The 24,397-nt window shown below is 37.1% G+C and overlaps 3 protein-coding genes across 7 annotated transcripts; 1 reads left to right on the top strand and 2 right to left on the bottom strand.

The window, feature by feature from the left end:
- Window positions 1-57: 57 nt before the first annotated feature.
- Window positions 58-5,291, top strand: LOC140800899 (ubiquinone biosynthesis protein COQ4 homolog, mitochondrial). Of its 4 annotated transcripts, none has more exons than XM_073155815.1 (4): window positions 70-259; window positions 654-760; window positions 4,252-4,452; window positions 4,682-5,291. In XM_073155815.1, the coding sequence occupies exons 3-4, from the start codon at window positions 4,273-4,275 to the stop codon at window positions 5,183-5,185; spliced, it is 684 nt and encodes a 227-aa protein (XP_073011916.1). In that variant the 5' UTR covers window positions 70-259; window positions 654-760; window positions 4,252-4,272; the 3' UTR covers window positions 5,186-5,291. The 4 variants fall into 4 exon arrangements, with proteins under 4 accessions (XP_073011917.1, XP_073011916.1, XP_073011914.1 ...); XM_073155813.1 differs by lacking the exon at window positions 654-760 and adding an exon at window positions 2,867-3,069 and having other exon boundaries at window positions 81-259; XM_073155817.1 differs by lacking the exon at window positions 654-760 and adding an exon at window positions 1,802-1,898 and having other exon boundaries at window positions 81-259.
- A 792-nt stretch (window positions 5,292-6,083) lies between these two features.
- On the bottom strand, window positions 6,084-14,341 carry LOC140800943 (vacuolar protein sorting-associated protein 41 homolog). The gene is made up of 19 exons (XM_073155880.1): window positions 13,964-14,341; window positions 13,166-13,435; window positions 12,881-13,060; window positions 12,521-12,781; window positions 11,576-11,708; window positions 11,366-11,456; window positions 10,763-10,865; window positions 10,239-10,342; window positions 10,073-10,166; window positions 9,811-9,966; window positions 9,674-9,736; window positions 9,465-9,530; window positions 8,586-8,786; window positions 7,816-7,893; window positions 7,621-7,740; window positions 7,386-7,466; window positions 7,198-7,283; window positions 6,846-6,927; window positions 6,084-6,772 (listed from the first exon to the last, which is right to left on the bottom strand). Exons 1-19 carry the CDS (start codon window positions 14,222-14,224, stop codon window positions 6,368-6,370), a joined length of 2,835 nt encoding a protein of 944 aa, XP_073011981.1. The 5' UTR covers window positions 14,225-14,341; the 3' UTR covers window positions 6,084-6,367.
- Window positions 14,342-15,367: 1,026 nt separating this feature from the next.
- On the bottom strand, window positions 15,368-23,336 carry LOC140801271 (uncharacterized). Of its 2 annotated transcripts, none has more exons than XM_073156294.1 (9): window positions 23,215-23,336; window positions 21,685-22,015; window positions 20,047-20,172; window positions 19,791-19,836; window positions 19,614-19,696; window positions 18,799-18,876; window positions 18,648-18,701; window positions 17,731-17,865; window positions 15,368-17,642 (listed from the first exon to the last, which is right to left on the bottom strand). In XM_073156294.1, exons 2-9 carry the CDS (start codon window positions 21,970-21,972, stop codon window positions 15,840-15,842), a joined length of 2,613 nt encoding a protein of 870 aa, XP_073012395.1. In that variant the 5' UTR covers window positions 21,973-22,015; window positions 23,215-23,336; the 3' UTR covers window positions 15,368-15,839. The 2 variants fall into 2 exon arrangements, with proteins under 2 accessions (XP_073012395.1, XP_073012397.1); XM_073156296.1 differs by having other exon boundaries at window positions 21,685-22,026; window positions 23,215-23,275.
- Between the last annotated feature and the right edge of the window lie 1,061 nt (window positions 23,337-24,397).

The following is a 24,397-nucleotide window of genomic DNA, read 5'->3' as shown; positions in this document are numbered from 1 at the left end:
CACCCCCTTACATTTATTTTATTGCAGAAATAACCTCAGTTAAATCCTTTGGTTATCATATTCTCTCAAATTCCCAATTAGAGCTTTTCAAACAATCGAGCGGCTGTGGAAGAACTGAAGGCGGCTTCGCCGTCAACCTCTTCGCCGCTTGCTCACTCACCGGTCAAGTCAATATTTTCGGATTGGCCGGAGCCTTCGACTTCTCTGAAATCTCAACAATCCTTTGTTAGCTGATCGCCGTCGAGTTCTACTTCGTACGGTAAGATGACCCTAAAAATGGTATCTTTTAGCTCTGAAGTTTTAGGTCTCTTGGATTCGTTCTCTTTTGAATGCAATGCCTACTGAACTTTATTGAGCTTGGTCAGTATGGTGAAGGTTTACCTGGGGTGGATATCTCTTAACATTGCCAGAAAGGGCTTTGATCTGTATCCTATTCCTCTATTTAGAAGTCCTATTCGATGCAATTTGGGATTTGTATTTGTAACACACCCAGAAAAAAAAGAACGTGCCAGTCACCCAAACAAAATCAAACCTTCACCGTCCCCTATATATACAAAATTTATTATCTTACAACTGATCCTCACTATTCATTATCTACTACCTATTCATCTTCTCCCTCTCTGCTCTCAACTCTCTCTCTCTCACTCGTGAAGGGCCGGAGAAGATTGCGAATGGTTGTGGCTTTGCTAGATCTCGTGGGACACATCATTGCATCCACCGTTATGCACTACATATACATTTCCTATTGGATATCAGTTTTGTGAGTAGTTTTCAATTCACAACTATTTCTATTTTCTTTTACCTCCGTCAACGGTAAATGTCGGTGATATCTATTCTTTCCCCTTCACTTCCCTTTCTATTAATTTCTCTTTTATTTTCTCATTCCAAGATGTAATTATTTTTTTAATGTAAAAGATGGGTCGAGCGGTACCAACCATCATCCTAGAATGCTGCCTACTAAGTGTTTGGTCATATGTCAAAGAGAGATCAAAGTGTGAATTTGGTATCACTCCTCCAATTTGTTTTTCTCCTTATAGTGTAGATGAGCTCTAGTGCTCCCTTTGGCCCACTAGAAGCCTTTCAAACACCCAAGCTTGACGGTACCTTGCCTCTACAGTAAACTCCCTGGCCAAGCACCAAACATGAAAGATTAACTTGCACAAGTAGTGTCACATAGCAATAAAATATATATTTCTTAGACTTCCCGAATTAATGGACCAGAAAATTGCAAGTAGAAGGAGCCAAGTTGAGTTAAGAGATAGAAGAGGCATCTTTGCGCAGCTCTTTTAACTTTATAACAAGTATTAGGAATGAGAAGAACACTTCTTATGATCTTATTTTATTTGCATGGCAAGGTCTTTACCATATAGAAGATAACTGATCATTTCGCACACATGAAAATACCTCCTTCTTCATACCATCCTTTGTTCTCTGCCATTTTGATATGTTTAACAGTCTAGTTCTTATTCATTATTGACTTGAGTAGAAGGTGTAGATTGGTCAGACTTTGCTTTCTTATAAACGTACTGATTTGTAGGTAACAGTCTTCAACTAAATACGTGCAGTATAGTTCAGAACTTAGCCTTTGTTTATATAATAATTGAGCATGCTAGATAGACACATGGGACATGGGGTTCATTTCTATTTCCTGACAATTCATGCCCAACAAAAAATACTTTGCTAGAAATTCTTAGAGATCTATGCTAAGCCTCATATAATTTTTTAATTTAAATGGATTTACTTACTGTCTATACATAAGATTTCCTTTAGCTTGTCACCTTTATGCAATACTCGTTTATAGGGTTTGACGCTTCAAAGGACCTCGACTGTTATGATCATAAAGAGAGCTCATGTTTACCTTGTCAATTTTCTTGGAAGAGTTTGAAGATGATACTCAAGTAACATGTTCACCTAGCTCTTGAACCTCGTTATGTTAGTGCTCTTATAATACCTTATAAGCAATGAGTGTACCAACTGAAGAAGAATTTACAACCTATTACTTCAAAACTTTATTTTGACCTTTCAATTATTCTTATTCACTATATTGGTGCTTCAGATTTAGTGTACCAATCTTTCGGTGTTCTTCACTTCTTAATTAACCAAAAATCATTGAGTTGAATTAGACTTATTGACCTTAGATCAAAAATCATTTTACTCTAATTAGAGCATACAAGTCTTTTGTCAACCCATAGCAAGGTGATCTGAAAACCCTAGCACCAATGTATATTCCAACTTATTGCTTAAACTTCTATTAGGTTTCTTTACTTATTTGGTGATTATTTTTACCATATTGATAGATTGATGTTGTATAAGGAGGATCTCAAGATATAGGATGAGCCTAATAGTTGATGAGAGCTATTCGTTTTTCAGATATATATCAGGCGAGTTAGATCTTATATTAGTTTATGGATAGTGTAGATGTTTTATAATATGATTTTCATGTCGTTATACAACATATTACTTGTACGTGCATTTTACTACTTATTTCTTATTAATTATTGCTTATCTTTTGCATGATATTCTTATGCATCCATCTGTGATATATGTCTAAATCTTAATAACTATGATATAAATTGTATGATAGAAGACATTGCACCACTTATATTATCACCGCGTAGTTAAGTCCTGTCTCGGCAGTGCTCGTTTACTTGCTCAGCCCAAGGTAAGGGGAGAAGAGTGTATTATATATTACTTATATTATTATCAGCCAATGCCTGAGGCTGTGAGATCAGAAGGGGACTATCAGGCACCGCGTACACTGATTTAAGCAGGCATAATAATGCTGAATACGGAGACTAGACACTAAGTGATTTGAAATTATGATTGTGAAGTAGGGTTATAACTCTAGCGGTACTCAATGACGCAGGGCCAAGGCGTCTATTGAGCTATGTGTTTTTCCCCGTTGTATGCGATAATTCTACTGTGTGCGATGACTCGGCTACAAGTAATAATAATGCTATGTGTAATGATTTACTAAAGCGGTAATGATGATGATGTTGCGATATGAGCCTACGATTGGGATCTTTAGTCTGATGGTCATAAACAACTGGTTATATGCAGCATTGTCAGGTATGTATGAGTGATATTACTGCTAGATGACTACTTCTTATTGTTATGTTTGCTATATGGATATGATACTCTGTGAGCTTATCTTGATGATATGAGAAGTTGTTCTAAGTTATAATGTTATTATGCATTTCTGTTTCCTATGATTTTGCAAATTACATTCTACATGTTTACCTTGATATGTTGATAATTATAGGTATGCATTAGTATTTTATCATGTATTACATTATCCATAGACTATTATTGAATTATACTATATGAGTTGTGTATTTACCACTGTTTTAGTGAAAACATTTTAAAGTTAGAGGAGGATACGGATATTGAAGAGTAACAGATTTAGAGTTGCTTGTTCTATTACTTCCTAGTTGCACTTAGCCTCTGTAAGGAATTTTATGTTATTAATTTGTATATGGGCATGTATTTCTGAAAGCTTGTTGAGACCTGTGGTAGTTGTATTTATAGATTATTTTGCTTGCATTGTTATGATATTTTAGACTTCTTTTAGATACTTTATGAGAATATTGTGCTGAAAAGTTGTGAATTTTTCCACGTGAAAGATACGTGATTTTGGAGGTGAGTGTTTCAGTTTTTATCTATCTCTTGATCTAGATCTACGCTTTTATGCAGTTTTAGAATTAGCACAAAAATCAAGGTTATTGTTGAATGGAAGGAAGTAGGAATTCATTTCATAGTTTACACTTTCCCATTTTTTTTCTTAGACATCAATAAGAAGGTAACGGGACAAGGATTGGTTCTAATATTTAGAAATCATAACTAAGTGCGGGAGTGAATTTCACCCAAATCTGATCTCAAATCATTGGATATGATTATACTTACTGGCATCCAGCCAAATCCACTGAATAATTGAAATTTCATAAGTTCAGATTCTAAACAATGGATTTGGAAAAGCTAGAATTCCAATCAGGTGCCAATGCCACATGCATACTTTTTAGTGTTAGGAATCAAATATGTGAAATTGTATTAAAAAATTGAAGTTTCTATGTTTTAATTCCAATATGCTTCATGATCCTTTTTATCCCATGTGGAAATATTGAGTTGCTTAGAGAAACCATCATTGTTTAGAGTGCCTACAGGGGTTCTTTTACTGATGTTGAATCCTTTGCCTATATCCCATATCCATATAATCCAAGCTTGCAATTAATTCTGTAACTATTTATTTGACAGGTTTCATTTTACTAGAACACAATGCAAGGAGCACGTGTTAGTTTGAAGGGATGGCAACAGGCCATGGTGGCTGTTGGTTCAGCTCTTGGGGCCCTAATGGATCCTAGGAGAGCTGATTTAATAGCTGCTCTTGGAGAGACAACTGGAAAGCCAGCATTTTATCGTGTGCTTGAGCGAATGAAGAACAGCCCTGAAGGCAGAGTGAGTAGATCTTTCTTCTTTTATGAAATCATGTACCTGTTATTAGTGAAGGTGACTCATCTATATCGATTATGAATCTTCTATGAAGATGTTTTCTGGTTGGTTTGAGATAAAGTTAGCAACTATATTGAACTGTTCCAAGGGCCTCTATCAAAATCTTAGAACAGTTGCTTCATTGTCTTGCTAGAGTATTATTACTTGGACAATAACCAAACATTGTATTGAGCAGGAAGTTCTTTTGGAGCGGCCTCGTGTTATATCTGCAAAAGTATCACATGCTTGGGACTTGCCTGAGAACACATTTGGTTCGGCGTATGCAAAGTTCATGGGATCAAGGAACTTCTCACCAGATGATCGCCCTCCCGTTCGATTCATGGAGACAGAAGAGCTTGCATATGTCGCAACTCGTGCTCGCGAGGTGCATGATTTCTGGCATGTCCTATTTGGCCTTCCTACAAACTTAATAGGAGAGTCTGCCCTCAAGGTGGTAGAGTTCGAACAAATGCTTCTTCCTATGTGTGGATTGTCAGTTGTTGGAGGTTCAGCAAGGTTCAATGAGAAGCAAAGGAATCTTTTCTTCCAACATTATTTTCCATGGGCATTACTAGCTGGTCTCAAATGTACAGATCTGATGTGTGTGTACTATGAAAAGCACTTTCATGAAGATTTAGAGCAAGTGCGTAAAAATTGGGGGATTATCACTTGTCCTGATCCGAAGAAGAGGAATCTTTGAAATATCCCAGTTTTTATGCAAAATAATTGCAAACTGTTTTTCTAAACTTTTTCACTGCTTGCCAGATAAATAAAGATGCCTTTAGCACGGCAGATGTTCTATTGAATATCTTGTTGCAAACTGATTATAGGTAGATATGCAGTGGCATGTTGTCTTTTTCTTGTTGATTTGTCCTGTGTGGCGATTCTTATTAGCTATTGCGCACGGGACTCTCTCTTGATGCGTTTATTGTTGTGTTCTAGTTCTGTATCCTTGAGTACATCTTGGTGATGTAACATGGTTGCCTAGCATATTATATTGCTAGGCAACGATTCCTTTTCTTCATCTTATTTTATCTCTTTCCTGTATGATGTGTTGGCAAGGCTGGTAGGAACTCATTGAAAACAAGCAAGAACTAATCGTCTGCTGAATGGGGAATTTTTCCGTTGTTAACTTTAGTATGAACACAATAGAAAATCAAAGAAAATTGGCTCAAGACATGAAGTATCATTGACTAACTGGATAAAGATAAGCACCATAGTTGCTGGCCAAAATCTTCAAAATTCTCATCAAAATCCTCGCACGTAGAAAGTAAACTTTCATGTCCTCGTTACGAAGTAAATCCTCGATAAAAATCTACCGGCCCTATGATAATATCTTTTTAAAAATTTTTAAGAAAATCCTTCAAAATTTTGAAAAGAATATGATGTTTATCGCATTGCAATGCGGATTTTGGGTGATCTGATTAACTACTACATAGAATGTGTTAGTTGAATTTTGATCGCCAAGTCGCAAGTCCTGCAGGCCCAACACAAGCCAGCTCGAGGCTTTAGACATTATAGGTATAGAAAACCATAGAAAGAGCATCAACGAAACCTACAGACTGATATTGGAACTCACAGCTATAGAGAAAAGTATCTTAGGACGAAAGGAATTCTATTTATAATTCCGTATTGCTGCACATATTTTTCTTGAACTCATCTCCTCCTTATGCCATTTATTTTACATCGCAATATATTGTATCTCACCAAAGTTAGCACAATAACAAACTAGGGAAGAAAACTAATTCTGGTATGGACTACCAAGAATAAACCTATTACATATGTAATGCCAATTGGGCACAAAAATTACACAAGACTCGCCGCAAACACAACCGCATAAAACACTGGTAATGCTCTGCCACAACACAACTGCATAAAGATACTAAACTGCTCGTGCAGAAGCTGTAGTGCACAAGACACAACGCATCCGAGATTCCTGAGATCGGTTATCATCATCTTCGTTATCATCTTCACTACTAGATGCATTACCGCTTGCATTTCTAGAATCCAATCCACCCATGAGACAGTTAACATGGTAAGCATGACAACAGAAGAATACAACAACTGAGAGGCCCTGAATAGAGAAAGGATCAAAGCACAGGCAACATCTCCCACCACCCCTTGTTCTGGATTTGACTTCCATCACTCTCAAACTTGTTGGTCTTTCAGTTTCTTGGGCAGATATACCGTCTTCCCCCTTTGCCTGTGTATCTTCTTCGATACTACCCAAGTAGACTCCATGTCGTGCCTCATTGTAGTATTTAACCAGAAGGTTGACACAGTCGGCCTGTAGAATATTTAACTTGCTGAGAGACATGAAAAATCAGAATTTCCTAAAGAAAAGAGAAGATAAGGTGCACCTTGAGGATATCATTGCATCCAAGTCGAAGAGAAGTTTCTGTTCGATAATCTGTTATAATTTTCACAAGGCGATCTCTTAACCTATCAAAATCAAGAGCAGAATCATGCCTTCCAGAAAGAAACTTAACAAAAAGTTGGGAATTAAAAATAACCGTGAATTATTGGAGCAAAAATACAGATCCAACTTTTTCAGAAATAAGAAATAGAAAATCTCTAGTAGGGTCCAATTTTCCAAGAAATTCCAGCAAAGCCACTGGCATTTTCATCAATAATATACATTTACAAAGCAGAAGGATATGTTAAAAAATTCAAAAAACTTTGATCAGAAAAATTATGAAAGTCAGTACTCACCTAGGTATTTCTAATCCATTAGGAACCATGCTGACTATATATAGAGGGTCAAGATTACCAACAGTATGCTCCAACAACATCCCTACCTGCTCAGTAATCGAGATATGCCAAATGTACATGTAAGTTACAAAAAGATGATGGTAAGAAAACTGCCGAACTGCAATAGTTTTGTTCCTTTGGGGTAATACCATTTCAGGCTGCTGCAGACATTGCCTGATCAACTCCTCCCATAGTTCATCATCATGCTGTTCCGTCACAAATTCCACTGCCTGCATAAAATTTGTGATGCTTTATTTATTTATACTCCAGACAATATCAGCCAAAACTTCATGTTAGGCTATGAATCCCTTGAAAGAGTAGTAATATGCTTTGCTATTGATGAGAAAATATCCACTGAAAATGAAGACAACTAGTTGCGCGCACCTCCTCTATGTCCTCCAGTTTATTTATGATAATGGCAAGAGCTTGTTTGGCATTACCCATCTTACCAAGTACAAATACTTGCTCTCTTAAAAGTTCTTTTCTGGAAAAAATGTCATATGCCTGAAAAGAAAAAATAGGTTATTTATTTTCCAATAAATCAGGAAAATGATGCAAAAGGAAAGTCAATATACCAACCTTGTCTAGTTTATAATAATGACTACTTCTGAGAAAGGGGAGTAGCATCTGTGGTTCATAGTCTGCATAAAGCTCTACCTGTAACAGCAAATGATAAAATATCATCCATGCATAGAAAAGAAGTAATAAACAAAACTAAGAATTAAGGTTAACTGGAAGCACATAGTTTAAACTTTGAACAAAAGTTTGTAAAGTAATAAGAATCTAAATACAGGACAGGTAAAAACAGATCCAACATAAGCAAATCAACAAATTTTCTACATAATGTACTTCATAAGTTCATTCACTGGTAAACCAAGTATAAATTTATTAACCAGGGGGAGAGTATTTATCAGTAAAAGTAAATCATGAGCTCGTCAAAGGAGCGCCGCCATGAAGCCTGATACTCAAATGCTCCATCTAGTTTCTAAACTTTTGCAACTCAATATAGAACTATTATATGAATCAGTTCTGACTTGATTCATATATAGAAAGACAGATTTGCTCATCTCATAAAATCAAGATATGACAACCAAGGAGTAAACAAATGCATGACAAATGTCTCGTCTTAATTGTCAATACATATAGTAGTGACACTGCATGACATAGATAATTGTCAATGTTGTCATAACTCCACAATCATGTCACATATCACAGAGAAATGCCCATCCTATTCCAGAAAATCAAATACATCAAGAAAAATGAATATTAATTGCAAGCACAAGTTAGAAACAGATGAACCAGTGAACTTGGTAGCAACACAGAAAATGACCAATGAGAAAAGAAAATACCTGCAAATCATGGAATTCTTTTCCTGCATTTATGTCAACTTCAAACAAAGAATGCAAGTACAGATGCAAGAAATATCTGTTATCACACTTTTTACTGGCTCGCAACAACTGCCCTACAACTTCAGCAGGAGGAATGATATCACGGTGTTGGATTAATAAGACAACTGTTCTTTTACTATCCAATATCATAAGATTGACAACCTGTAGGATAAACTGAGAGTAAGATAAAGGTGCATAAATAATGAAAAATAAATGAAAACTTGCTGGAACAAAAGCATAGTCCCCTTAAGATATAACAATCACCTACTTGAACCATAAAGAAAATTATTTCCTAGTAACTTACTTCACTGAAGAGTAAAATAGCAACAGCAGAAGTCACATTCAACAACACAAAATGACAAGGAACTTGATGACTGATGAGCCAAAACACTACTAAGAAATTAATGGTGTTTTAAAACTTTTGCAGAATATTGAACTGATGATAGTTGATAAAAAGGAACAGACATGCTAGCACAAAAAAAATCATATGCAGTAAATGGTATAACAAGTAAATTGCTCTCAAAGCTCTTGAGTTTCTACCTTCTGGTGTATACTATATATTCACCAGTAAAGGAAAGGGAAAGGAATAGATTAGAAATTATAAAAATTAAGGAATCAAAAAGATACATTCATCTACATTATCAGTAAAAGGTGTCAGCAAGAAGTAATGTGACTGCATAAGCGGATTGATTACTAAGAGTATGCAGGCTACTGAGCTTTCAGAACATGTGCAATATAATAGAATGTGGTTAAGAGAGGTAATATATATACTCTTTATGAAAATGAAACTTAAATGTATGACAAAACTTATAATTGGAGCGAGAAGGATAAATAGCATACCTTATCATTGATGGCATCATGTAAGTTGTGTTTGTCAATGAAGTCAAAAATTCCGGGATTTAAAAGCTGAGAAGATAAAATGGACAATGAGCATCAATATGTCTTTTAGACGACTCTGCGAGTTTGACTATGGAAGAATGCATAGATAGACTTTCACCTTTTTATGTGGTTTAGATTTCTGTACTACTTATATAGAATGAAGTACTTACATCAGCATATAATGTGAGGGCCTTCTCATATTGTGTGTTCATCATGTATAATTCAGCTAATGCCTACAGAAGGAGAAAATGTGTATCATAGAAATAAGCCAGATACTATGCCTACCAAAGAAAACTTCCAAACTGACCTCCTTGAGTGAATCAGTCATAGAGGACGTATCCAGCTGTGGTTCAATGGCGGAGATAACGGGCAAAGAAGAATATAACATATGTGGCCATGATTTAACAGTTGACAAGAGAAGTTTGTGGGAAGATGGGTTAGTAGCTAAAGCAACAAGAGCTACCTGCATATAGATGCATTAAAAAAGGGCATTCAGGAAGATTTTAGAAACCAATAGTAACTAACAAGCAAAGCATACAAATTCATGAGTTGATGTACAGAGTACAGACCTCGTAAGCAGTATCACTAAGACGTGGATCTTCTGTAGGCATATAAGGAACTAACACAGCAAGCTGGCGGAGATGAGCAAAATGGAAAACCCACCTATTAAGGCACACAATCTGGTTAAAAGAAATATATTATAAATGTCAGATTTATATATGGGGGTTTACATACCTCTCCCATGCTGAAGCGGATCCTCGAAGTACCTTAGGACACAAAGATGCAGCTTCTGCATATTTTCTTTCAACTATTAAATGATCAAGGTATCTTGATCCCACCTGACATATTTAGTAGCATAACTAGTATGAATAAAACCTTTTAATAAATTACATGCTCATAGGATCATAATAACGATAAGACGAGAACAAAACAAAAATTTTAAGTGCAGGTGGTCAACCGGCATACTGCCATGCCAGTACATGGTATGCATCATGGTCTGGCAGTGTGCTGGTTCTTGTGTATCATCCCTGCACCTCGCTAACACAATACAACTTTGATTGGATCTTCAAATTAAGAAAAGAACTGTGCTTTCCCTCAACATTGTTACTGATCAATCAGGTAATTCAGTAACAATCATATGCCATAGTATGGAAAGAGAATATTGAATTTATGACAGCATTGAAATTTATCCACATAATCTTGGGAAATAACAGGAAACGATAACTAAATTTTGAAAAGGAACTCAATATTTTGTGTACCTCATCAAGAAGCTCAGTCCGTCCTTGTCCTGCTTCAACTGCAGCTAATGCTTTCTCATGCCACCCATGTTGAAGAAGCCACGCAATATGATCTTCAGCATCTCTAATTACAAAACATATATTAGATTTCTAATAGCTTCAAATCTATATTTTTAACAAGCTAAAAGAAATGCAAAACCATGCCAGAAGATAGGTTAAAGCAGAAAACATGAGCGGGAATTCGAAAAACTGGTAGTACCACAAAACAAAGATCTTACAAGGTGTGTAAAATAGCATGTCAGTCTGCCTTAAGTGGTGAAGGGAGGTATTAACTATGCCATATTGTAATAAACTGTCATTTTCCCTAGCCGAGAATTTCCTAGTCATCACTATATGCAATGACAGAAAAGTTGTCATGTCATGCATATGAAGTATAAGTATAAATTGAATTAGTGTAAACGAACAAAGAACAAGGAACTATTGGCTTCAAGTAAGAATATGAAACAGTATTTCCTAATATACCAAAGGTCACAAGTAACAACTTCAACCATTAAAATCAGTACAAACTGGTTCAGAAATGCAGCTAAGTGTTTCAAATGAGTGAAATACTAAATCATCACAAACCTAGGCCTTGCAATTACTACATCCTTAGGAGATACGATATAATACAAAGGTTCGTCTCCAGCTGCCCACTGCCCACCTGCATAGCTGCTCCCTACACTCGAATACAAAAGCAGTCACAGTCAGCATGCTAGAATCCATATACTGCAACTACAATTTCTTTGATGAAAAGAGATAGACTCCTTGCAACTGTTGATATAGGTTGTTACAAACCTGTAAACGGGGCATGTGCAAGAGCATAATCCTTTGCCTTGTAATGTTCAAAACCATGGACAGGTAGAGCATCTGTTGTAAGTTCATCATTTTTCCATGTGACAATTCGTACTTCTGGCCGCTGTGCTGTTCCCTGTGTAAAATTCCCACAACATCAAGGATAACTAAACCCAAAATTGCCAACATTTACAAGGACTCAAGGGGTAGACGTATTATGTCATGTATACACTATACAGAAAAGAAAGAGCTTTAAAAACCACAAGTAAATACCAATCAACTACTTTGCTACTTTTCAAGAAACAAAATATACCAACAGGAGACAATCAATGCAGCTCAACTGAATATTATGTCATATAAAAGAGGAAAACAGACAACCAAAAACATCATCCTATAATTAGTGAAACATGGAAGCAGCCCTTCTCTCTATCTCATACGTCAGATCAAGATCAGCATGAATAAATTTTCCAAATTTATTCCAACATCAGGGCAACCACCTTTTAAGTATACTAACATGTCCTCCAGATAAGTAATGCAGCTTAACTGAATATATGTCTCAGGCTGTTAAAGCATAGAATATCGAAATGTCCACCGAGTAGTTAAAACATGAAAACTCAGCAAAGTTCCTCAGCTATTTGATAACGCGAATTACATTATTATTAGAAATTAGATTTGTTACCAAATCACTTAGCAGAACTGAAACATAATGAGAGAAAAATCCATCATAAGAAATTAATAAAACGAAAAGTTAATGATGTAGGACTATGCCATCTATCCAATTAGAACTATCAATAGATACATCAAACAGGAACCTGTCAAAACAACACCTCAATCCACAATAGATTGAAGAGTACTATATAAAAAGTAGAGAAATTTATGATATGCAGTATGGAGGGGCTGAATGAATCAACCTAAAAAATAACTCTTCCAACCAATAAAGAAACTTACCTGCCGTGATGGAACAGTACTACTAAAATCTTTTTCTCCATTTTCCTCTTCAGGAATGTAGGCTAGTACTACTAGAGCATCACCATAGGGAGCAATACCAGATATGTAATAGCTAGTCTGAAAAGATGCCACAATATCCACATATTTAGTGCTTGATATAGAAATATTCTTTTGTACACCATTTGCACCCTGAGATGGATTTGCTCTTATTGCTGCAATCTTCACGTATGTTCCCCATCCAATAACCAAGAGAGTGTCATCCTAAATACGTCAACTTCTATTTAGTATGTATTATTATACTTTGAAGATTCAACATAAGAAGAGGAAAGAAAAGTTAGGAAGTAATGAGGTGGGCTTTGCCTGCCACACTAAATGAGGAAGTAAAAGCTCAGGGCGTGGGCTTCCCTTTGGCCTCTCAATAAACGTAATCCGAAGGTTATTTGCCATGTCATAAACTTTCACCCCTGCATCATTAGCCCAAGCAATGAGACTTGTTCTCCACTTCACGGTATGAATTGGTCCTTCACCGTCGTGCAAAACCTGAAAATATACCGGGTATCAAATACTAAGTACTCAAAATGCTGGAGTACAAGCTTGCATATAATCTGTTGCAGATTTTTTTTTCAAAAAAAAAAAAAGACAAACCTGTTTACTGTACCCTAGCCAGTTCTTCATGTTCAAAAAGAGTTGACCAGCTAAACCACCAGCAACAAATCTTCTTGAAGTCTTGCGTGAATAATTGGGATCTAGAGCTATTGTTTTCATAGGGCGATGATACTCAAACTTCAACTTGTCATCAGTGAAGAGGCTGTTTATAACTATCGATCCATCATCAGAGCAGCTACCAATATATTCTCCTTCAGTGTCAAAGCTAAGGTCATTGACTGTAGCAGTATGAGCAGCAAATTCTTTGACCTGTGAAAGAAAATAAAAATCAAATGATCGGAGAACATAGAGGGTTTTAATGATATGTAGCAATAAACATTCATTTTATGCCTTCAATTTCAAATTGTCTAAGAAATTGATTTCTTATAAACCGCTGCTATGTTTATAAAGCACTAATTTGATCTTCTTCAAAGCCAACTTGCATCACTTCTGAACTGAATAATCAATATCTCCATGTTCCATAGAACAATCATTTAATTAATGTTCAAGATAGATTTTTAGCAGTTTCCTCATATTAAGCCAAATAATATGTTTTGAGAAGTTCTCGTACACAAAATAATGTTGGCGGATTAAGAATAGATAACTTTCTCAGCGCGTAAAACATCTCCAATTCCAAAGTTATCTCGACTGCAACCCGATTAAAATGATCAAGGAACATTTTAACAACAGTACAAGAACACAATTTTCACCCATAGCCTAAGTCCAATCAAGAACCACTTCCAAGTAACAAAAGAAAAGGTAAAATAATTTGAACGCGATCGAAAAGGGCAGACGGACCTGATTGCCCTGGAAATCGAGGATGTGAACGGTGCCGTCGTGGGTTCCCAGCGCGATCATCCTTTCGGCGACGGCGATGGATGCGGCGGCGTCGTTGGAGAGAAGGGTAGGCACGCTTCCTCCCAGCCTCTGGTACTTAAGCCTCGGCTCCTCCTCCTCTTCCACTTCGTCTTCCTCCTCCTCCTCCTCTTCGTCTTCGTCGTCCTCCTCTCGCTCATCATCGCCATCGACGCCGTTCTCGGAGGGATGATCGGACGCCATGATTCGCGAGCGAGATCCGACCGAAGAGTTCTCGAAGCGGCCTCTCTCTCCTCTTTCTCTCTCTACTCTCCGACTCCCCTCTTGGATTTCTTTTCTTTTTTAGTTGCTTACTCATTCTTCGGTTTGTTTGTCGTTAGGAAATAAAAAGGAATTATTACGAGATGATGTGGCAAACTACGGAGCCGATAACCCCGCTTATCTCATATAATTAAAATCCTGCGAATTAATTAATCTCCACATAAAGTTTAGCCAAAATGATGTTATAATTTTCTATTTAATCGCGATGTGAGCCCTTAACGCGGTGATGTTAGACACGAATAACGAAAAAGAATTATTCTTATCTGCTTTATTTTAAAATAGTTCTCAAATAGCTTACTAGGATTCCTAATTAAATAATTATTTTTTTCTATAAACCTTTTTATTAGCCTGCAAATTAGCGTCCGGATTTGGGTGTTTTGATTGCACTTTGAGAACCAAGTACTTTCCTGGTGCAATTTGTTCGCATTTTTGCCCCTGATATTAGAGGAGTTTTTGATAACCGTGGTGATTAATCTCATAGAATCCTATTTGAGATAATCTAATGGGCCAAGTTGAGATCCTTTCCTAGGTGGTAGGTGCTAAGTCCCCTTAATATATCCAGTTCATAAAGTTAGTATGGTGGCGCCCACTATGTAATTGGAAAGGCTTAAATCTATTCGTGGAATTATTAAGGCTTAGATTATTAATTAGAGCAGAGGGGGTAAGTCTCTAAAGCCGTGATCTAATCTTATTAATGATCCATTAGCCATTTTTGGAGCATGTTTAACAAAACTAGGGTGCAAGATTGAGCCAGAAAATAATAATATTCCCAAGGATGGCATGAAGCCTAGGACAACCAGCCAAAGCTCAGCTGTACTAGCATGTTAGAGAACCCACAAGAAATAGACAGTAAATTTAATAGGGCCATAGCTTATCAACTTGGAATAATAGAGCTATATTGCCTTTTACAAGTCAACTATACTTGATCTGATACACATCTAGTAGCAAAAATATGAGAAGAAAAATTACAAGGAAAACTAAATGTCAAAGAACAACTATGCAATCCCAAGCATTTCTGAAATTTGACTTCATATGGTTTGATTTGCATAAGCAGAGAATTACCAATTCAACAAAGCCAAACATTAGAATAATTTCGAAAGTGAATCATATATTGTCATAACAGTAGCATTCAACTATGCAATCCCAGTTCCAGGCAACTGCAAGGAATGAATACAAAAAGAGGCAAAAGAACCTGCTGTTTAGGTCATGGTATCAAAGTTTATCCATAACCTGGACGAGGACTCTCCTGCTGTTGAAAATGGATACAAAACAACTATACAGCCGACTTTAAAGACAGAGAAGTATCAAATTTCAACAAAAAAACATGAGGCAAATAGCTATCAATGATCAGAGTGTACAGAGTGTCCAGTATCCAACCAATGAGACAGCTACTCGCTAGTCCTTCAAAATCTAGCAGCCATCCAATTGATTCCCAACTTTTAGCCAAACAGTTAGCTTCCTGAGGCCAGAAATCCACACTCACCTTGCAATCATCCGTGTTTAAAACCTGGGAGTAACCTAAAATTTGCAGGCTAAGTTACTTCAAACCTACGGATGCCATTAGATCCTCATACTCTGGGTCTGCATCTGGTTTCCTCACAATGAGGGAATCATCTCCTTGCTTTCTTGGTGCTATGGATATCGATGTAGGTGAGAAAGGATCATATATTTGATTTCCTCCAGGACCAGAAGAGATTTTACCAGCCACATACCCATGAGGGTTACCTCCTAGCTGTTGGTTGGGAATCATTAAGTTGTTGGATCTGATCAGAGATGAGTGATTCTGATATGGTTGCACAAATTGAACCGGCCGGGCAGGTGAAGTATTGAGCAGATTCGCTGGTAGGGATGACGAATCAAAGCTTGGTGGACCGATTTGAACTGCTGGAGGCATAGGCCTAACAGGATTTGAGCTTGAAAATGCTGGAAGTCTAGGCGGTACACCAGGGGTTCGAGGCAGACCCATTTGATTAAAATCCTGATTGCCGACTTGGGCTGAGTTTTGAGTTGCTAGCCGGAAGGATGGTGCTTGAGGGGCACCAATTGGAATGTTGATTTGAGATACCAATTGATTGTTGGGCCCAGGAGGTGTTGCAGTTGGAACCTGTGCTCTGAGAGGTTGAAAGGTAAAATCACCAGAGATTGGACGTGGAGGCCTTGGTAGTATAATGGATGGAGAAATGACTGCAGTTGTTCTCGGTGTTAGTGGAGAAAATCCAGGCATGCTTCCAGAACTAGAAACAGCTGTCATAAGTGGTGGCTGTGGTGATGGTACTGTTGTCTGAATCATTCTTGGCGCTTCTGAAGGAGCAAATGGGGAGAGAGGTGCAGGTGATCGTCCAGCTACTGCACCTAAAGGTGAGGAAGGAGTTGATGCTTGTGGGAAAGCAGGAGTAGGAGCACCAAGCAGTGATGGTGCTGGTGAAGGCATACGCGGAGGGATCATTGATGGCATCCGCATAGGTGCATTCTGTGCTGTTCCGAAAGAAGATGAAACCACTACTGGTGATGTGGTAGGAAGGACATGTGGAGACATTGAAGGAAAAGAAGGTACAGCACTAGAAGGCCGAGAAGGAAATGAATCTGGAGAGGCAAAATTTGCTGCTGAAGGCCGACCACCTGCAGCAACAGGAATACTAGGTTGAGGCCTTAGTGCAGAAGGTGGTGAAATAATGGCAGCTGGAGAAACAACTTGATTTGGCCTTATTGGTGAAGGCAACGAGGAGTGTGGTGCAGCAACTGGAGATATTGGCCATCCAGAAGTTCCCAGAGGAATGGGTGTTGTTGCCCTATTAGGCAAAAACCCTGTTGGGGCGACAGGCCCTGCTTGTGGACCAACTGGGACAAGTGGTGTTGAAGCAGGGGCAGTTCCAGAATGAAGAGTTTGAGAAGTAGAAAAAGGCGTAATGGAACTAGGCAGGAATGGTCTGACATAAGTTTGAGCCCGAGGACTTTGCATAGGATAATTTTGAGGTAGAGAGACCTGGTTCAAAGGCTGCTGCATGACTGGCATGAGTAGCTGAGGTCTAGACATATCTGGCGATGTTCTTGACATCATGCCGAAGGGAGGGGGTGGCCCATTATATGGTAGTGTACTAAAAGAACCAACAGCTGACTGAAACTGGAAAGAACTATTGGGCAAGGGAGGGGGTACAAGTGCAGAGGATGCAGCTGACGCAGCATTTGGTGGGGCATTTGGAAACCAAGGAGGGGGAAAGGGTTGGTACTGAGGCAAACCAGGCTGAGCAGTTACCAGCACTGGTTGTGCAACAGCTTTGTTAACATCAACTGGGGGCAATGCTGCAGAAACTGAAGTAGCCGTAGCAACTGCTGAGCTTCCCTGATAGGATAGAAATGCATATTTCTATTTAGAAGGAAACACGAAGGAAACCAGATTCCATCGAAATCTCTTAAATTAGTAAACTCACAGATACTGGAGTAAGTAGCAGCTCAAGCAATGCAACAGCAGCATCAACTTTCTCATATGTGTCAGCTGAGACTATTATATATAGGTCTTCATAGGCATCCTGAGCTTCATGTATGTCCGAGTGTGTAATCTCTCGCTGAACATCAATAGCAATTGTAAAGATAGTGTTTTGGTTCATGTATACGTGCATCTTTTGGAAAAAGAAAATTGGAGAGGAAAAATGGTCTTTCTTGTACTAAATGGTTGGACATCGATCAACCGAAGGGAACTTTATTTTTCAAGAAAATAGAAATATTTATCACATCTAAGATTCAGAAAAGAATTTGAAGGAAAAGGAGCTCCAACTTAGCAATAGGCATAGTTAAACACAATAAGCACTTGCAGACCTTATAAAAGCCAGCAGATCAATTCTAGTTGATTACCATAAAACAGAAAAAAAGGAAAATTAGTATGGAAGGAAAACCCCTTTTGAATATATATATATATAGAAAGATAGATAGATAGATAAACACACACACACACACACAAGGAAATAAGAAAATGAAACGCAAATAATAAATTAAAACCAAAATCACAACCATATGCTGACTATAAAGATGACAAACATAATAAGGGTCTGGAAAGCAAGTCTCAAACAAAGAGAGGCAAGGGGCGTTCACATAATAGAAAAACCATTACGGCAGAGTATCAGATGGAAATCAGGAAACCAATGACACAAAAGAAGCTCATAAACGTGATGACTAAAGGGATCAAAGCTCAGTAAACATAGAATTCCTAATATCCAAAGATAAGGTAAATATGTGATCAGGAAATACTAAACAATTCGTATTTCTACATGTAAAATATAAAAGGAGATCTTCCAGTAGATGAAAGATCCAAAACAGTCAAAGTAGGACTGTTTTAAGCAATGCAACTTACCTTCTCTCCTGTTGCTTTCTTGGTTCCATGAACTCGTACTTTTGATCCTGTTTCCTGGCTTAGATAAAAGAAGAAAATGTTACCACCCAGTAGAACTAATATCTAAAATTATAAGTTACAAAATAGTATATCATTGGTAGATGGTTCATACTTCTTCTAGTCGCTTCTGTGTATTGCTTTCAGGCCCTAACAATATTCCAATAAAATTATATCCTGGATATGTTTTAATCTGCAAATAAAATAAGAACCAACAATTGAAATCAGAATCAGATTACCAAGAGAAATATCCGATCATGTTCTTGCAATTTTTAACATGAAAGCATAGTAGTTAGATTGCTTAGACAGTTAGAATCAAACAAACCTAAGATTCATTAAACTAAAAGACAGAACAGCCACTATACACAATCTAAGGCAGCTCTCGTGGATCTTCCTTTATACCTAGACCCTTACGCTAAGGCTGGCTCCCATGGATCCTGATCCTGTTAGGACTACCATGTTTCTATCCAAGACAATTACAGTCATCCCCTCCCTCCTGTAGCACTTTCTAATTAAATAAAGTCCTCATTATGCATATCTCCAATGGGCATGCTGACGACATTTCAAAACAATTTTCTAATACCTTATCCTAACACTGTGGTTTCCTGTACTTACCATAATTACAACCATTTCTTATAAATCAACTTTAGAATTTAAGTAGATGTTGAATAAAAGAGCAATAATTCATATCTAGTATGCAAATTCTGGAGCAAATTGTGTGTCTCAGTAAATCTCTTCATATCCAACTGAAATGCAAGTGTCGGATAATACATTTACAACACAAAAAATGTCTACTTACTACTCATGGTGATACATCAACAGAAACAACATATATGTATTCAAAGTACAGTTCAATTGACAATTTAAATTGGTGTTGCAATTAAAGATGAGAATATGAATCAAACAATTCTGAAACATGACCATACATACAGGAATAGGAACTTTGGCCTCTTTAAGCAATGGTTTGTAATCTGCCGGAGCCTTGTAGCCAGAATTTAGACATAATATTTCACCTGTAATCCCAAGGAAAAAATCAGGGTATACTAATGATTCCCAATTCTTTTACAGCAATGAAACAAAACTCTCAGACAATGAGAAAATTATTACCAATAATTTCTCGTCTTTCAAGATCCAAGAATTCAAGCTTCTGGGACTGCAAATTCAAGACGAATGATTGATAAATGGAGTCATAATATATGAAAGAGGATAGAACTTAATTTCTCAACAGAAGAACTTCCTTACTGTTTCTCTGAACTATAAAGATGTTAACTATTGAAAGATTGGTCCAAATCAACTCCAACATTACAGGCAGGGAAAATAAGGGGAAAATGTCCGTAGAAGATATTGGTCAAATTAACAATACCTCCTTGTCAATCTGGTGGTTAGAAGAAGAAGGATCTGAAGCCTGTCTTGGTGAGAGAAATCCTTGACCATCTCCTGTCTCCAGAGCTCCAGATTTCAGCTGCTTCGTGATTTGCTCCACTCGAGTCTGCTCATGCACTAATATCACTTAATGACACCTGGAGATGGAAGCTTCCTATGTGAGAATGCACAAGGAAATGCAGGCATTTTCATGTCCAGAGGAAAATGAAGCTCCCACTGACATAGAAGAAGGAGATGGCCTCCTTCAAGAAAATGCAACTATGTTTGTTGACATAGTTTCAGGCCTAGAATAGGCAGGCCAGAGGGATTTTGTAACACATATGTGGGAAGATATTCATATGTATGCACGAGTTCTTACACACATATGAACAACAAAATGAACATGTGCAAATGGCTCTAGTGTTCCTAAGTAATAACACGGCTGTGGCCCAAATTATAACATATGGAAAATCTAGATCGAGGATAAGAATTAGCAAAAAATACTAGAAAGTTATAAAATAAGTTGGAATAGCAACATTAATCATAGTGGCATTGAATGAAACCATATGTGATGCACGGCAAAATCTATAGTTGAGCACTACATGAAACATGTCCTGTTGCATGCATAATTAATTTGGATACAAAGAAAATGAAACCAAGGTTGTATACACTTAGCAACCATATTAGCTACTTAAGAACATTGAATTATTATAACCACTACGGCACCAATGCAGGATTATGCCTCTACAGATGTTTTCCTCTGATGGTGCAATACTTACTCTTCATCCTATCCACTGTTTTTAAAGGCGGCCATGGCGAGGCAGCAAGCTAGCTGCCCCGCAGTGCAACTAAGCAGCCTGCTAATGGTGGATAGGCCGCCATTTGTCATTTAGCGGGCTACCTTGTCGTTTGGCGGCCTACCTTATACTTTTGACGGCAAGAGAGAAGTTCCTGCTCCTCTTCTTCTTTTTCTTCACTTCTACTTCTCTTCTTTTTCTCCTTTTTTATCTCTTTCTGCCTTGAGAACTCATTTCTCCTTTTCTCTCTCTTTGCTTTGGGAACCTACTATTTCTCTTTTCAAAACATTATGGTTTCCAGTATAGAGAAAAAAAATGGTAGAATAAGTTGTTATACTCTACATATATATACACACAGTCACACACATACACATATATAGTTAATTTGTCATTTTTTATTGTTATGATTGCAAATTACTAATAAAAAAATGTATATATGTTATCTATCATCTATAATTATTTTTTTATTTTTTGCATATTAAAAATACTAGACCGTCTTGACGCCCGTCTTCTGTCTAGGAGCTAGGCAATAGGGTGACCGCCCACCACCCATGGTAGTCTTTTAATACATTGATTCTATCTACAGAATGATGGAAAAGCCAAAAAATAATTATGCATAAGATTTTATAATAAATTGAGCAAAGAGATAATAAGATAAAGAGACAAATGAAAATTATGTTCTGAAAAATGATAATTTTGTTAATTCAATCTTGATGCACATTCATTTAGTGAAACTCCAGTAATTAAAACACTGGAGAACTAAATGTTGGTAATATTGGAAAAAAGCAATGTAAATAAAGTACTTTGAAGAAAAGCAAGCCTTAAGATTCCACATAACATACCTGATATGCTAAAGCCCTTCCCTTTCTCACAGCAACATCTTGTGTAAGATCAGTGCCCCACTTTGTTTTCCTCTGCACTTGCTTAGCAGTCTCCTCCTTAACAGTATTCCCTGTGTCTTTCTTTCCACCACCACGGAAGGTAGGAACTAAAGAACCAGACAATTTATTCTTTGGAATGACGAAGCCAGCTTTTGCCCCAAATATGGCAACTTTAGGGCTGCTTGCTGAAACAGTAGATTGCAGACGGCGATTTTCAACAGAAGGTGTTGGATCAGCCTTTGTCTCCATCTCCTTACTTTTGGTTTCCTTTACAGTAGCTAATACTACACAACTAATAAGGCACTGACATAGTATTAGAATTCAAAGAATATTAAAGATATCCTGCAACTGTGATCGCATATAGCATTTGACTAAATAAGACTTTAAAAGAAGATCCGTTAAGATTAAAAGAAATAAGTACTTGAAATTAGAAACAAGAAATGTTATTTGATATATTATGTTAAAATATACTGAATGAGTTTAACTTATCAAGATGTAGATTAATGTCGTTCAATAAAATTAACAACAAATTTTGTTGGAAATGAGAAATGGGACGAGGATTCTTTTGTGTCATATGGCTTTAAAGATGAAATGGTGTTCTCAATTTGTCTTAGTGGTTGCAACCTCAGAATAACTCTCATGTCTAAATTCGCCTTTATTATTGTATCATATTACCACCTAATGATAACATTAGACTAACAGTCGATAAAAATCTGAATATCTGACCAAGCCTCGCCAACTTCATATCACTCCTTTCCAGTTATTATGATGGAAGAAGACTCATACTATGATGCTAGTATTTGTTAGGAAAGATGTTGTAACCAAAAGAAAGAGTGAAACAGTGATGTGAGTATATACTTTTCTTAGCATTATCCAACACCCTTTTCTCCCTATTTCCATATTTCCTTCCTATATTTTGGATTAGTGCCCTTAAAAGATCACATCACCCAAAGCAACATTATCCAAGGAGGATTCTTAAATTCTATTATCTACAAGAACAATCTCACACAACTCCACCAACAGTTGGAGTAACTGCAACCTGACAGTGAAGTATAAACTATAGAATGCTCTCATCCTAGATTTCATTTCCACAAGGCAAGACAGCAATTAGAACTCCCACTAATACCCAGTAGCTAGACTCTAAAATCCACGTAGGCAAGATATACTACACCACCAAGCAAAAAAATTGAACTTGAGCAAGAAAACTTCAATCAATCTTGTAAAAAGAGAGTGCCCATCACGTAAAAGTAAGGCATTTCTCTCGATCCATCTCCTCTACCAAACAAAAACTCGAGACTGATTCATTTGAGACAATCGTCTTACAATTTAAGCTACATCCAAATTGCTAATCCCAAGCATAAAAGAAACAAATGATTCGGACTAATCGATACTATTTCTTGGCTGTGGAGCAACAACACAAGGAACAAATCGATGTAAAAAGAAGACGAAATCGGAAAGAAATAAGAGGGATTGGTAACACTGCTTACTTACCTCGGATTTAAGACGCCAAAAGAGCAGTGAAGTCGCTTAGAACAGGAGGGACAAGGCGAGAAGAACAGAGAAGACGAGAGGGGGCACGGACGAGTAGGTCTTAGGGCTACGAGCGGGTCGGGCTTGGTAATAATCGGAATTTCCTATCTCGGGTCGGATGCGGATTTAACCGGGTATTATTTCACGTTGTTCTAGAAATATTCTAAACTACAAGGACCTTGTTGCAAACCGCAAACTATTTAAGCAACTTTGCGTATCAATCCCTATATTTTCAGTATTTTGCAAATTGCACCTTTAGAATTAAGCTAAGTATCTCTTAGGAGTATATGGCATTAGAATTGCATGTCAATTTGACCTTTGTTAGACCCCAAGTTCGAGAGTCAAAGGCAATTAGGGTTTTTTCCCAACAAACTTGCATCTTGTCCCTAAACGTAGTAGTTTTTAATTGTAATCTTGTTGCCAAAATATAGATTAAGAAGACCTCTCAAGGCATCTTATGTCACTTGTAAACATTTGTCCAATAGTAGCTACTTCTTTGGAAGGATTAGTAGGCTTATCCTCTAATTAATTCTGCCTTAACTATAGGGATTAAGTACCAACACAATATTCTTGGTTTAGGACAAGCCTACCTGAATCGTAGGCTTTACTTAGTAGATATTTACTATATAAATAATTAAATTAATTATAAATGCAAAAATAATCTTAACACCCAAACCATAGTTTAAAGTCAAATAAGAGTATTTTAGTTTTTATTTTTAAAAGTAATAGAATAATCTTTATTCCGTCGATTGCTATTATGTTAAACATAACTTGTTTATGTGAAATTTACGGTTCCGATGAAAAATATTTATATGGTAGAATGTTTTTAATAAATTTTCCCCAAAAGAGTTGATATGTTTGGATTCTCCTCAACTTGTTGCATGGGGTTTGTATTGTTCCATCTCACTACTCTACTATCAAGTATCAACCCCATCCTCTAGCATCAGAACATGCCTACTGTTTTGCCTATTTGTTTCTTTCTCACTTGCGTAAAGTGCTCTTAATAATTTTCCAAAGATGGTCCCTTCTTCTTCTTTTTTTTGAAAAGCCTTTGGATTTATTTTAGATCCTAAAAGCCCTCGTCGCCTTCTCCCACATGTTGTAAGATGTAATCAGCTCAAGTAAATCCAAATCCATTCCAAGG

The sequence above is a fragment of the Typha latifolia genome, chromosome 14, assembly GCF_019914945.1.
Source record: "Typha latifolia isolate L0001 chromosome 14, TyphaL0001v2, whole genome shotgun sequence".
In the NCBI taxonomy this organism is placed as follows: Eukaryota; Viridiplantae; Streptophyta; class Magnoliopsida; order Poales; family Typhaceae; genus Typha; species Typha latifolia.
This window is presented reverse-complemented; position numbering and strand designations above follow the sequence as displayed.

Coding starts and splice junctions, on each gene's coding strand:
- LOC140800899 (XM_073155816.1), top strand. CDS start 4,273: ATGCAAGGAGCACGTGTTAGTTTGAAGGGATGGCAACAGGCCATGGTG. Junction 4,453..4,681: donor AGAACAGCCCTGAAGGCAGA/GTGAGTAGATCT, acceptor TGTATTGAGCAG/GAAGTTCTTTTGGAGCGGCC.
- LOC140800943 (XM_073155880.1), bottom strand. CDS start 14,224: ATGGCGTCCGATCATCCCTCCGAGAACGGCGTCGATGGCGATGATGAG. Junction 13,436..13,963: donor TCGATTTCCAGGGCAATCAG/GTCCGTCTGCCC, acceptor TTTCTTTCACAG/GTCAAAGAATTTGCTGCTCA. Junction 10,167..10,238: donor TCCGCTTCAGCATGGGAGAG/GTATGTAAACCC, acceptor GTGCCTTAATAG/GTGGGTTTTCCATTTTGCTC.
- LOC140801271 (XM_073156294.1), bottom strand. CDS start 21,972: ATGGAGACAAAGGCTGATCCAACACCTTCTGTTGAAAATCGCCGTCTG. Junction 19,697..19,790: donor TGAAAGACGAGAAATTATTG/GTAATAATTTTC, acceptor TTGGGATTACAG/GTGAAATATTATGTCTAAAT. Junction 18,877..19,613: donor AGGCCAAAGTTCCTATTCCT/GTATGTATGGTC, acceptor TTTTATTTGCAG/ATTAAAACATATCCAGGATA.